Consider the following 12,088-nt stretch of genomic DNA (forward strand, 5'->3'; position numbering starts at 1 on the left):
TTTACAATAACTCCTATTTCCCACAAAAAACCATACATCTTTTCTCCTTAAATAGATGTTCATTTTATTCTCTCGTTATTAATCTTTCCCTGGATTGTGGCAGCTGTGGGTGCCAGGTTCCCTCTCTCCCCCATCTCAGGCTCCTTTCAATGGGCTGGTGGTGGTTTCAAGGCATGGGACAAGTCACTTACCCCCTCTAAGCCCATTTTCTTTTATAAAATGGGAGTAACACTGATATCTATCTGATGGACTGCTGGGATGTTCAAAAATTGGGTACACACTGAATTATAGCTTCAAGTGCAATATTCACCGAGAGTCACCTAGGTACACATCTCTGGGCTGGGGGGACAAGAAGATGTGTCAAACCTGGACCCTGCCCTCCAGAGGTTTGCAGGCAGGTAACTTTGTTAAAGGTGTGCATATCAGTCCTGATCCCCTCGAACAATTGTTGCAAGTACCATCATATATAAAGAGGTACTATGCAAATTAACCCTCATGCCCTCACAAGATGGCTGCCTACGACCAGGCTGGCAGGGGGGTTAGTGAGGGATGACCAAATGACTGAACAGCAGGCTGCGTGGGGTGACCAGGCCAGAGGGGGCGCTGTGAAGGGTGACAAGGCCAGCAGGGGGGGCAGTAAGAGGCGACCAGGCCAGTGGGGGGGGAAGTTAGGGGCGACCAGGCCGGCAGGGAGGGGGTAGTTGGGGGTGACCTGACCGGCAGTGGGGGGCAGTTAGGGGCAACCAGGTCAGCAGGGGGGCCAGTTAGAGGTGGCCAGGCAGGCAGGCAGGTGGGCAATTAGGAGCTAGCAGTCCAGGATTGTGAGAAGGATGTTCGACTGCCGGGGATCGGGCCTAAACCGGCAGTCGGACATCCTCTGAGGGGTCCTGGATTGGAGAGGGTGCAGGCTGGGCTGAGGGGACTCCCCCCATGCACGAATTTCATGCACTTGGCCTCTAGTAGGGTATAAAAGGAGTGATCACTGCCTGGAAATGGAGTAGGAACCAGGAAAGGCCACGAGAGAGGTGTCCATAGAACTGGGGGTTTATAGGTAGGCAGGATTGGAATCTTCAGAGGGTACAGGTAGAGCATTCCTGGCAGAAGGAACAGTCTGAACAAAGGCACCAGGGAAGGAAAATACAAGCTGTATTTGTGAAATGCAAATAATTCTATATGAGAGTATGCTCTTAATTCTGCCAAAGTCACAGTGCTGTGCATTCATTCATTTCTTTAGCTTTGGTGACCAGGGTTAGGTAGTGAGGAAAAATGTGGTCATTGCTTATGAGAAGGTCACAGTTTGGAGAGGAGACAGGGAAGTCCATCAGACATGAGGTTGCCAGAGAAAGCCATCCCTGTGGTGTTGGGTGTGGATGAGGGGACTTACTGAGCCTCAGACTCCCTCTCTTCATGTGGTCCTCCAAGGTCCTGGGAGGGAACCCAGCGTGTTTTCTCATGATTGTATGATTTTGTAAAGTTTTCAAAAGTAAGATCTATTAACTGCAATTATTAGGACCACTATCTACTTCCATTCTGACCCTCCTCTGCCAGATTTCCCCTCATGTGGGTGTTAGTATAGGAGCCATGGGCATTTGGGGGAACTAGCTGAAAGTTAAGGTACATTTTATCTGGGTTCTGTTGAATACACATATGTGGTTTGCAACTTTTTCTTTCTGTATAACTAGGTTATCATGAGCCAGAGTGAGGGCACAGTGGACAAACAGCTTCTAGAAATACTCTGTTGTCCATGATGCCAACTCACCTGGCCTTGTGGCATCGAGTGGTAGGACCAGAGACTGGTTCCTCATAGGAGAGTCCTGTGGTGCTGGGACTGTATGGATATGGGTGATGGAGGTGAAATGTATGCAGACAGAAATGAAACTGTAAAAAAGACTTCCAAATTTGATATTTCCCCAAATTTCATAAAAATCTTAAAAGTGTTATGTGACATTACTAATAAGTTGTGAAGCTGAAGAAAGTCTGGAGTATTATAATAAAAGCCCAGTGACCATAATGGCAGAATGACCAGAACGACTGCTCGACCAGTCACTATGAGGTGCACTGACCACCTCTTGGTCCCTCCCCCTGGCTCGCAGGCTCCGATCACTAATGGCAAATGGGAACCGGGGTGGGTGGCGGGGATGCAGGGTGGTGCCAGGCCAAGGCACCTGCCCTGCCAGTTGCCCCACACACAGAGGGTGACCCATGGCAGGGGTGGGGCCGGTGAGCGAGCAGCAATGGCTGACCTCTCAGTCCTTCCCCCGGTCATCAGGCTCCCAATTGCCTGATGGCGGAACAGGGGAATCGGGGTAGGTGGCAGCAAGATGGCCCTGATCACAGGCTAGACCTAGGGACCGTACCTGCACACGATTTCATTTGCCAGGCCTCTAGCCTATATTATAAAAGTCTAAGCAACTGTTATGGCAGAACGACCAGAACGACCGGTTGCTATGATGCAATGCAAGAGCTGCCCCCTGGTGGTCAGTGCGCTCCCACAGGGGAAGCACCGCTCAGCCAGAAGCCGGACTCTTGGCTGGCGAGCGCAGCAGCAGTGGCGGGAGCCTCTCCCACCTCCGCAGCAGTGCTAAGGAACAGCGAGCTGAGCAGTAAGGAGCAGCAAGCAGGCGGGTGGTAAGGAGCGAGGGGTCCCGGACTGCAAGAGGGTGCAGGCTGGGCTGAGGGACCCCCCTCCTCCAGTGCACGAATTTTATGCACTGGGCCTCTAGTCCACAATAAAAAATTTGACTTCTCTTGCTAGGGAAGGAAGACTCAATTATTTTTATATTCTCTGTGTTCTCACCAGGATACTGTGCCTCTTGGTGGCCAAACCACAGGCAGCCCCTACCCTTCCTTTCCTCCTCCTCAGAGTAGGCTCTGGTTTCCCCAGTTCCTTCATGGGGTTCCATAAAGGGGCTCAGAACCCCACACCTAGGGTATCCCTAGTGATGAACTGTTAGCATTACCTGGTTACCTAGACCTGTGGTAGGCAAACCGTGGCTCGCAAGCCACATGCAGCTCTTTGGCCCCTTGAGTGTGGCTCTTCCACAAAATACCACGTGCGGGCGTGCACGTACAGTGTGATTGAAACTTCGTGGCCCATGCGCAGAAGTCAGTATTTTGTGGAAGAGCCGGTATTTTGTGGAAGAGCCACACTCAAGGGGCCAAAGAGCCGCATGTGGCTTGCGAGCCGCGGTTTGCCGAGCCTCAGTTTGCCGACCACTGAGTCCTAGAAAATCCAGGTTCTGTCACTAATCAGCTGGGTAGCCTGAGGCAAGTCTCTCTGAGTGTCATCTTCCTCATCTATAAAATGGCGACAATAATAGTGCCCCCTTCATAGGCCTCTGGAGAAGAGTGAGTGAGAGAATGCATAGAAAGCACCCCCTGCCTGGTGTAGCACAATGAACCTCACACGCGGCCGACCTAATAAATGGTAACTGTTAGTATTATTATTATCAGACGTGGTCGGGAACACAGTGGCTGTGGAAACACCCTGCAGAAATGGCAGAAAGCAATTTCCCAGTGTGGCCTGGAGGTCATCAGTTATTTTTATGAGCCACGCACATGCTCAGGTAAAGGCATCTCTTGCATTACAGATCTTAATAGGCCCATCTGTGATGTCACCACAGCTACACACAACCCGCTGGCATGGCTGTGGCCTGTTTTGCTCCAGCAGGACTTGGTGCCTCCACAAATGGCCCTTCATCCTGTTGTACCTGACAAGCATGGCCCTTTACATCACCTTCCCCCTCCCCACCCTCTGCCCCAGTCCTACGAACCCCACGGCAAAGCTGAGGCTAACATTCATCCATTCCCTCCTTTCTTTTCTGCTTTCTACCCTGCCCCTTGCTTCTTCCCACAAATGTTCATTGTGTCCAACTACCATGGTGTTTCCCAGGATTTCAGGACTTTTGGAGACTCATAGTAAAAATTCAAAATATATTTTTTGGTGGGGAAATAGAGTTACCAACTTTTTGTTTTGCAAGTAAGGCAACAAACACACACACAATGACTATCACCACCATTTATCATCATCCTTTCTAAAAAAACATAATGGTTCCATTAAAAATTGCAATTTCAGTGTCCCAAAATAGAATAAAAGAACAGTCATTTTATATTGAATACATTTGGAAAAACACAGAATTTTTGTAATTTTTTTCTTGTTTCATCATGAGCAGCAAAAATTTTATCACCCATGGGCACCAGACCTCAGACAAATGTTTGGGAAGCACTGTAATTACAAAAGGAATGATATAATGACTGTTTATTAAGTGCCAACTGTGGAGTCTGATAGACTTTACCATTTACTAGCTGTGTGACCTTGGGCAAGTTACCAAACCTCTCTGAACTCTTGTTCCCTTGCCTATAAACACAAGGATGTTGCTCTGCAGAGGGGTTGTGAGAATAGAGCACCCGCTACACTGACGATGCTGTTTCCACAGTGCTCATTTTCCTCCCCTTCTCCAGGGAGGCTTTGGTTAAAGAATTCACCTTCTCTCCTGCCAGCCTTCCTGCCTTCCACCATGTAGACTAGTTCAAGATCTAGTCAGGATTGCGATGCTTTTGGCTGTACCAGGGGAGACTTAATCAAGCTTTCTGGCCCCTGCATGGGGTGCTGATTCCAGGGGTTCCCAGGCATGGGGGCGGGTGCGGGGGACTGATGTTATCCATGCTGGCTACATAAGATTCACCTGCAGGAACTTGTTAAAAATCAAGATTCTCAGGCCCATCAGGAGAGATTCTGATACAATAAGTCTGCAGATGGTGGTCCAAGAAGCTTTACTTTTAAAAACAGACCCCCCTTGCCTGATGTTTCTGATGAGCAGCTAAGTTAGCTGTTGACCATGACTCTCTGGCTTTTGGGTTGGGACATTCTGATCACTAACTCATTAGTGTGTCTGGCAGATCATTTCTAGTATGATGTCTTATGGGCCCTCATGAGTGGGGTCTGAAGATGATCCTGGGAGGAATTCTCTTGGCTGTGTTTCACCCCACCATCCCCCTTCCTATCTTCCCCATCTCAGCAAATGGTACCTCCACCATCCGGAAACCTCAGGGTTATTCGACACATTTCTTGCTCTCACGAACCCTCCTATATCATAACCAACCCATCCCCAAGTCTTTGAACTGCCTACTTCTCTCCATTTCCACCTCACCAGCTTGGTCTAAGTCACCACCAGCTCTCACTGGGATTGTGGCCTCCTAACTGCTTTGTCTCTGGTCTGTCTTCTACATGCTGGCCTGAGTTGTCTTTTTAAAGACATAATTCAGATTCTATCTCTTGTCTGCTTTAAATCCTTCAGAAGTGGCCAATGCAACTTAAGATAAAATCTGAAGTTTTTATGGGGCTTAAAATTTCCTGCATGACCTGGCCTCTGCCCACACCTCCAGCCTCTAATTGCACCCGCCTCCCCTCCATTCTCTGGGCTCTGTTAGTTTCCTACCAACTCCTACCTCAGGAATTATAGGTGTGCCCTTCCTTCTGCCTACACTCCTCCCCTTCTACCTGTCCCCTCCCCCCTTCACTGAATTAGCTCCTCCAAACTGTCCAGGATTCTCCCTAAATGTCACTCAGGGACCCCTATGATATACTGATTCCCATTATAGACTTCTAATAGCATCTCACCCCCTTTCTTTAAGTCACTTATCACAATAGTGGGCATGCAATAAATATATACTTAGTCAGTGAAATGAATGAATGAATGAATGGATGATTAAATATGTAGAGCTAGAACCCTAGAGGAAGAGCAAGGCCCCACTTTTTCCTTCGGGCTGGGGTGATGAAAGGCCCAACCTTGAGACACTCACATCCTATACAGTGCAGGAGGTGTGCAGAAAATCTAGCTAGATACTCTAGAATGTTGGATGAACTTCCCTGATATTTTATGGGTGCATCCTTTTTTCAGGAGTGAGTGAGGAGTAGGAGAAACGTAGGGCTTTGTACAGAAGTACAAGAACCCACTTTTGACAGGTGGCTCTGGGTTTCCTGGAGACCAATTGCTATGAGAGTAGGTTGGAACCACAGAGCAGAAAGGCCAGACATCTGGGTGCAGTGGAACAGGTATGTACCTGCTCTGACAGACCTGGATTCAACTCTTGGCGCCATCAGGTACTTGCTGTGTGACCCTGAGCAGGAAGACCAAACTCTCTGAGCTTCAGTATGTTCCTCTGTAGAGAGGGAGCAATTACTCTCCCCAATCAGGATTAATGAGATAATGTCTGTTGAGGGCCTAGCAGAATGTCTGGCTTATAAGATGTGTCCCATGTTAGTATGATCTCTAGGCTATAAGCCTCCTGCAGGCAGAAGCCATGTTTATTTTTGGCCCAACAACCCAGTAATTAATATAGTGTTTGGTACCCAGTAGGTGCTTTAGAAAGTCTTTATTAATGATTTCATTAATGGTCAAATGTATTTTCCTTCTGTAGGATTTCCCTCTTGCAGGAAGGGTTCCTGTGTGTGAAAATTTCTCCTAACTCAAATCAACTGCTTTTCTTGTGAGCATCTTAAATCCTTGTGCTTTGAAACCTCTGAGCTGGAGGATTAGTGTGTGTTTGTGGGGGTGGCTCTGTCCTGAGTCATCTCTGAGACCCTCACCCTCCCTTATGCTCCTGTGGGAGGTGGGGATTCATCAGCCCCACTTGGAATGAGAGGACTGGAGAAACAAATCAATGGCGAGAGGAATTCCTATTTGGTTCCAGTACTATAGAGAGCACAACTGCTTCTTTGAAATGAACCTTCATTTATTTAGAGGGGAAAGCAGTTAGTTCAATAAGGGCTTCCTGGGGCCTTTCAGCATTTTAAAAGATGGAAGAAAGATTTGGAGCAAGGCAAGGTTCCAGTGTTTTCTAAACAACACACTAAGCCCAGCTACTAGTTGGCTGCCCAGCACTTCCTGCTACCCCCTCCCCATCCCAGCCTTCCCCGCAATGCAATGCACTTCCCTCAATAGCCCAGTCACTTCTTGAGACCCTGACCAGGCCTTCCCCAGGCAGGTGGGAGCTGACCTTCATTATAATACTGGGCAGGTGAAGATTCCTTGGACATCTTGCACATGACCCAAATGAGTAGAAATGCTGCTCTATTATATTCCAATTATTTCCTGTCCCTCCATGGCCTGATTCCAGGGACCAAATAAAGAGGTCCTTGTTTGGTGGAGTCCATCCCTGCTCCAGAGTAAGTGAGAGCTGGTCCCTGGCCCTACTTGGTCTGAGGCCACAGGGAAAGGGTGGGGAAGAGGTTGGAGGGTGTTACAGGTGGGGAGGGCTCCGCAGGAGATGAGAGGCAGCCCAACCCTGCTTCCAAAAATAAAAATAAGGGAGGAAGGTAAACAAATGGGGCTCCTAACTAGGACCCTGCAGGGGGCATGGCTATTTTCCCTCTTTCCCAAGAGGAATAGCAACCCTCCTCCCCCACGGAGAAGACAAACACAGCTATGGAAATCTCCTGCCATCCAGGCTCCTATCGCCAAGTGGAAGTTACTCCTACCTGCACTTGTGTTTGCCAACCACTGTCTTCTCAGATCTGCTTTCTCTCCTTATGAGTAGAAAGCCTTTCATGGAAAATTTAGAATTTGGAACCTTCTTCATATTCCAAAGGAGTTATTGTTCCACATCATGCTACTCTTATTTGGGTTTTATTTGAACTCAGAGGAAGTAGAAACCCACATCTAGGGTTTGCTCGGATGCTCTTGCTGAATTATTAAGAACATGTTAATTAAGCACCTTCTCTATCTGAAGCTCTGTGTACCTTCCAAACCCAAAGCCTGGAGTCCATATTCCTCATCTGCTAAGGCGAGGGGGCCAGGGGAGAGGATGTGGGTGGGGTCAGTTCAGGGGCAGCTCACTGGGACATCTCTGGGAGATGATGGCATGGATGGTCAGAAAGTTTTCATGGCAAGGATAGGAGAAAGGAGCTTTGAGAGCATTATGGTGGCAAGAACGTCTCACTTTTTGTGATGTGGAAGCTGTTATGGCGATAAGGTCTCAGAAAGGCATCAACAGAAAGGGGGAAAGTGGGGAGGGTGGGAGTGAGAAGAAACTGAGGGTGGTCCTGAAGAGCAGGGCCCAGAGAGAAGCCACATCATCCTGCATCACCGTGTGGCTGGGGAATGACCAGACTTTACACTGTGTAAAACCATGGCCTCCAGCAGGCTGGACAAGGGCCCCAGCAGTGGCTCTGATCAGCAGGCCACCTTTTCAGAATCACCACGTGGACTCCTGGGATCCATCTGATCTACTGAGTCAGAGTGTCTGTGGGTTAGGCCTAAGAAGCTGAATGTTTTATCAGGTTCCACGGGTGATTCTGATCCTTATTAGAGTTTGCAAGCCCTTCATCTAGAACCCCGTGGTTCTTTGAAAGTGAGCTCTGAAGCCCACAGAGGTAAAGCAACAAGCCTAAGGTCACAGATCTAATTGATGGCAAAACTCACATGAAAACTAGATGGCCCCTGATCCTCAGAGCAAAGCATGAAAAACCAGACTCCTCCTGACTCCCAAAGCATTCCAACATGCTGGCAGCCTCTTCACCTATTTGGAGCTGTTTCCCTTGCCCCCTACTGTGAGTGCCTGCCCCTTTGATCCATCCCTGCATCCCGCTGGGGCCTGCTCCTTCCTGAGGATACCCTGGTCGTAGCCTCTGCCTGCCAGTGGGCAGGAGCAGAAGGAAGAAAGGCCCAGTTCTCTTCTGAGCCTTTAGTAACAGGTGTGGGGATTGGCAAATGAGTAGAGAAGGAGGAAATACACAGTTATAGCTGAGGGGTGACTTGGGTTAGGTTTGTAGTACTAATAGCTAACTTTCCTTGAGCATTTGCTGTGCACCAGACACTGCATTAAATCCTTTCCATGCATTAGTGTAAACCCCATGGAGCAAATTGTAAACAGGTCTATTTTGCAGATGAAGAAACTGAGGCTCGCAGAAGAGCTGTCTTTGCCCAAGGTCACTTAGCGAATGATACGTGGCCAAATCACTTCCACATACAAGTAGGAGCTTTGGATGGCCCAATGCAGTGTGAACTGTCATCCACTTCAACCTGACAAGCCTGCAAAAGGACCTTGAGACCTTGGGAAAGAAAAGAAAGCTTCTCTGCAGTGGGATGTGATCACTCAGGGTTGGGGCGGGCGGAGCTTAACCCTTTCCACTTAACACACTGAAACCATTCATGACGGGCATTAGCCGGGTTTAGAAATGATAACGTGGAGAGTAGGTTAAACAGCCTTTTTCCTTTATCTTTCTTAAAGGGAAACTCCTGATACCAGTTTGCTTTCTTTCCATTTGCCTCTTTCTCTTAAAGCAGCATGTCTTCAGAATCGTAGTTTCTGGTGGAATTTGGTCGTGTAGGGTTCTAACTGAGCCCCTGGTGTGACTGCAGGCATGTGTGGTCCATGTCACACAGCAGCTGCTACGTTTTCTGATACCACGGCACATGACTTTGCCGTGATCGCCTCCCTCCATTCATTTTTCTGGAGCGTCCCCCAGAGATAGAAGAAATCAAAGCAGATCCGTGCCTCAGAGGAGGGACAAGTGTTTCCCAGCCCATGTGGACAGCATGTCACACTATCCTCTAGGTTTGCCACTTAACCAGACCTCTTCTTCCTGAGAAGAAATCAGTCAGGTAGCCTTTGAATAACTCAGTAGGACCACCAACCAAAAAAAAAAAAAGATGGACATGTTTTTATAGGAGGGGAAGGACTCAATTTCATCCTAGCAGGATTTGGTGTCTGGCAGCTAATGGTGAGGGGCGACTATAATTTAATTCTGGTCATTTCATATAAATCACCAGAGTTAGGAACATTTTTTGGTGAAAACTGAGAATATGTGATCCTCAGGTCATCTCCCTTCTCTTTCAAATCTCAGGCTTTAGATAACTTAAAGGTAAGTTGGGGCTGTGTGACTGTAAAATGCTCTTATTAACTCATAATGAAGGGAGTGCACTGAGGTGATAGCAAGCCGTGCAGGGAGGAGGGGAGCACGCAGTCTCTGCAAAGCTCTTGAGCAGCGTGGGGATCTCTGCAAAGAGCCCTGGAAATGCTGAATGAAACCGCCTTTCTGTGTACGAGCTGTCTCCCTGCTCTCCAGTGTCATGTCTGCGGTAACTACAAACTACTTTGTATGCTGCATTCGTGAGGCTGCCTTAGCTGACACATGATTACTACTGAAATAACGCTGGTGTGATGTTCAAGTCCAGTGGCCTTTTTAATTATTAAACTGAGGCTGTTGAATGAATTATTCTGCATACCAGATTTTCCTCCTGTGGTTCTATTTCAAGCGACTTAGCGTGTTCTACTAACACCTGAGTTGGTTCTTAGCCAGCTATCCAATCTGCAAAGCCTTTGCAGAACAAACAGTATTCTCTAATCTCCAAACACACACAAACTGAAAAAAACACACACTAAAAAACCCCCCAAAAAACCACAGAAAAAAACTTTACAATAAGCTCATCAGTAAAGCCAAGATCAGAAAATGCCCCCGGCCCCTCCACCAAGCCCCCAACTTACCAAGTGGTAGAGCGATGAAGAAGGGTAGCCAACACAAGATGAACATCCCGACCACTATGCCCAAGGTCTTGGCTGCTTTCTTTTCCCTGGAGAACTTAAACAGTTTGACAGCTATGGAACTCCTGGGGTTGTGGCCCTTGGCCTTGGTACTGCTGAGGGTGTCCTCGTGAAAGTTCTTGGAGTGGATCCTCAGGGTCAGCTCCTTGGAGTTGGACATCTCCCTCATGACTCCGGCCTCCAGGTTCTTGGTGGTCCTCTTGGCAACTATGTAGACCCGGCAGTACATGACCAGAATGACAGCCAGAGGGATGTAGAAGGAGCCCAGCGAGGAGAAGAGGGCGTAGAAGGGTTCTTCGGTGACCCCGCATTCCTTGTCATCGTTGGGTGCTGGCTCCTTCCACCCAAGGAGAGGCCCGATGGAGATGACTGTGGACAAGACCCAGACACTGAGGAGCGCCAAGATGGCCTTCCTCCGGGTGACAAGCGTGGGGTACTGCAGAGAATGGCGCACCCCGATGTAGCGATCGATGGAGATGGCGCACAGGCTCAGGATGGAGGCGGTGCAGCACAGGACGTCCACGGCGGCCCAGATGTCGCAGAAGATCCGGCCCAGCACCCAGTAGCCCAGCACCTCCAGGGCAGCCGAGAAGGGCAGGACGGTGAAGCTTAGCAGCAGGTCGGCGATGGCCAGGTTGACGATGAAGTAGTTGGTGGGTGTCCGCAGGTGACGGTTGCAGGCCACAGACAAGATGACTAAGATGTTGCCTACGATGGCAAAGATGATGAAGGCGCCAAGCACCATGCCCACGGAGATGGCCCTGGTGATATCCAGCTGGGGCAGTCTGGAGTTGTTGGAGGTCTGGTTGGGGCCAGTGAAGTTGGCATTTTTCAACTCTCCCCAGTGGGCAGGTGCTGATGTGTTGTGGCCGGTGTCCAGGTCGGGATTCATCTTAGAGTCCGCCCTCCATAGCCAGCGGGTGGACAGGGCTGGAAGGGCTGTGGGGAAGGCTCCTCAGCTGCCCTGAAACTTTGCCTCCCCCACGGTGGGCTTCTTCCCAGAGGCGCCCTCCTGGCGAGGAGGCATCTCCCCCAGCAGCCGGCAGTGCGTCTCCTGCACCGCGCTGCTCGTTCGCTCGCCTGTGCCTGTCAGAGGGAGGAGGAGAGAGGGGAGAGGCGGCAGCTCCAAGTTAATGGTCCACGTCAGGCGCGCCGGCCGGCTCGCGAGGGAGCAGAGCAGCGGGAGGTGGGGTGCGGGCGGGGGGCGCCGGGCTCCTGGCGGGCTCGCCCGCTGCGGGTCTGCGGGCAGCAGCGTCTCCGCCCAGCCAGCACCGAGGAGGGTCCGCTTTCAATGAGCCGCCTCTGGGCTGACTGCACGCTGGTGACATCAGGCGGGGGAGCCCGGCGCCCTGACTCCGTGCGGCACTAGGGGGCAATGCGGGTCCAGCGAAGGCGCCCGCAGCCCCGACGCCGCCACCCTGGTTAGCTAGCTGTGCCCCCCCCGCCCCGTCCTCTCCCGCTCCCGCGGGAAGCCTGAAGATTGACAATGCCGCTCAGCCTACGGAGTGGGGCTGAAACCACCCATAGGGGTGGAGACCCCCCC

The 12,088-nt window shown here is 50.1% G+C and overlaps 1 protein-coding gene across 1 annotated transcript in view; it reads right to left on the minus strand.

Moving 5' to 3' along the window:
* Nucleotides 1-11,828, minus strand: part of ADRA1B (adrenoceptor alpha 1B) — a 49,771-nt gene extending 37,943 nt beyond the window's left edge. The window contains exon 1 of the mRNA XM_023754076.1: nucleotides 10,489-11,828. Within this exon, the coding sequence (XP_023609844.1) occupies nucleotides 10,489-11,437 (949 nt within the window). The 5' untranslated portion in view covers nucleotides 11,438-11,828. The remainder of the gene's footprint in view (nucleotides 1-10,488) is intronic.
* Nucleotides 11,829-12,088: the final 260 nt, after the last annotated feature.

The sequence above is a fragment of the Myotis lucifugus genome, unplaced genomic scaffold, assembly GCF_000147115.1.
Source record: "Myotis lucifugus unplaced genomic scaffold, Myoluc2.0 scaffold_56, whole genome shotgun sequence".
NCBI classification, from domain to species: Eukaryota; Metazoa; Chordata; class Mammalia; order Chiroptera; family Vespertilionidae; genus Myotis; species Myotis lucifugus.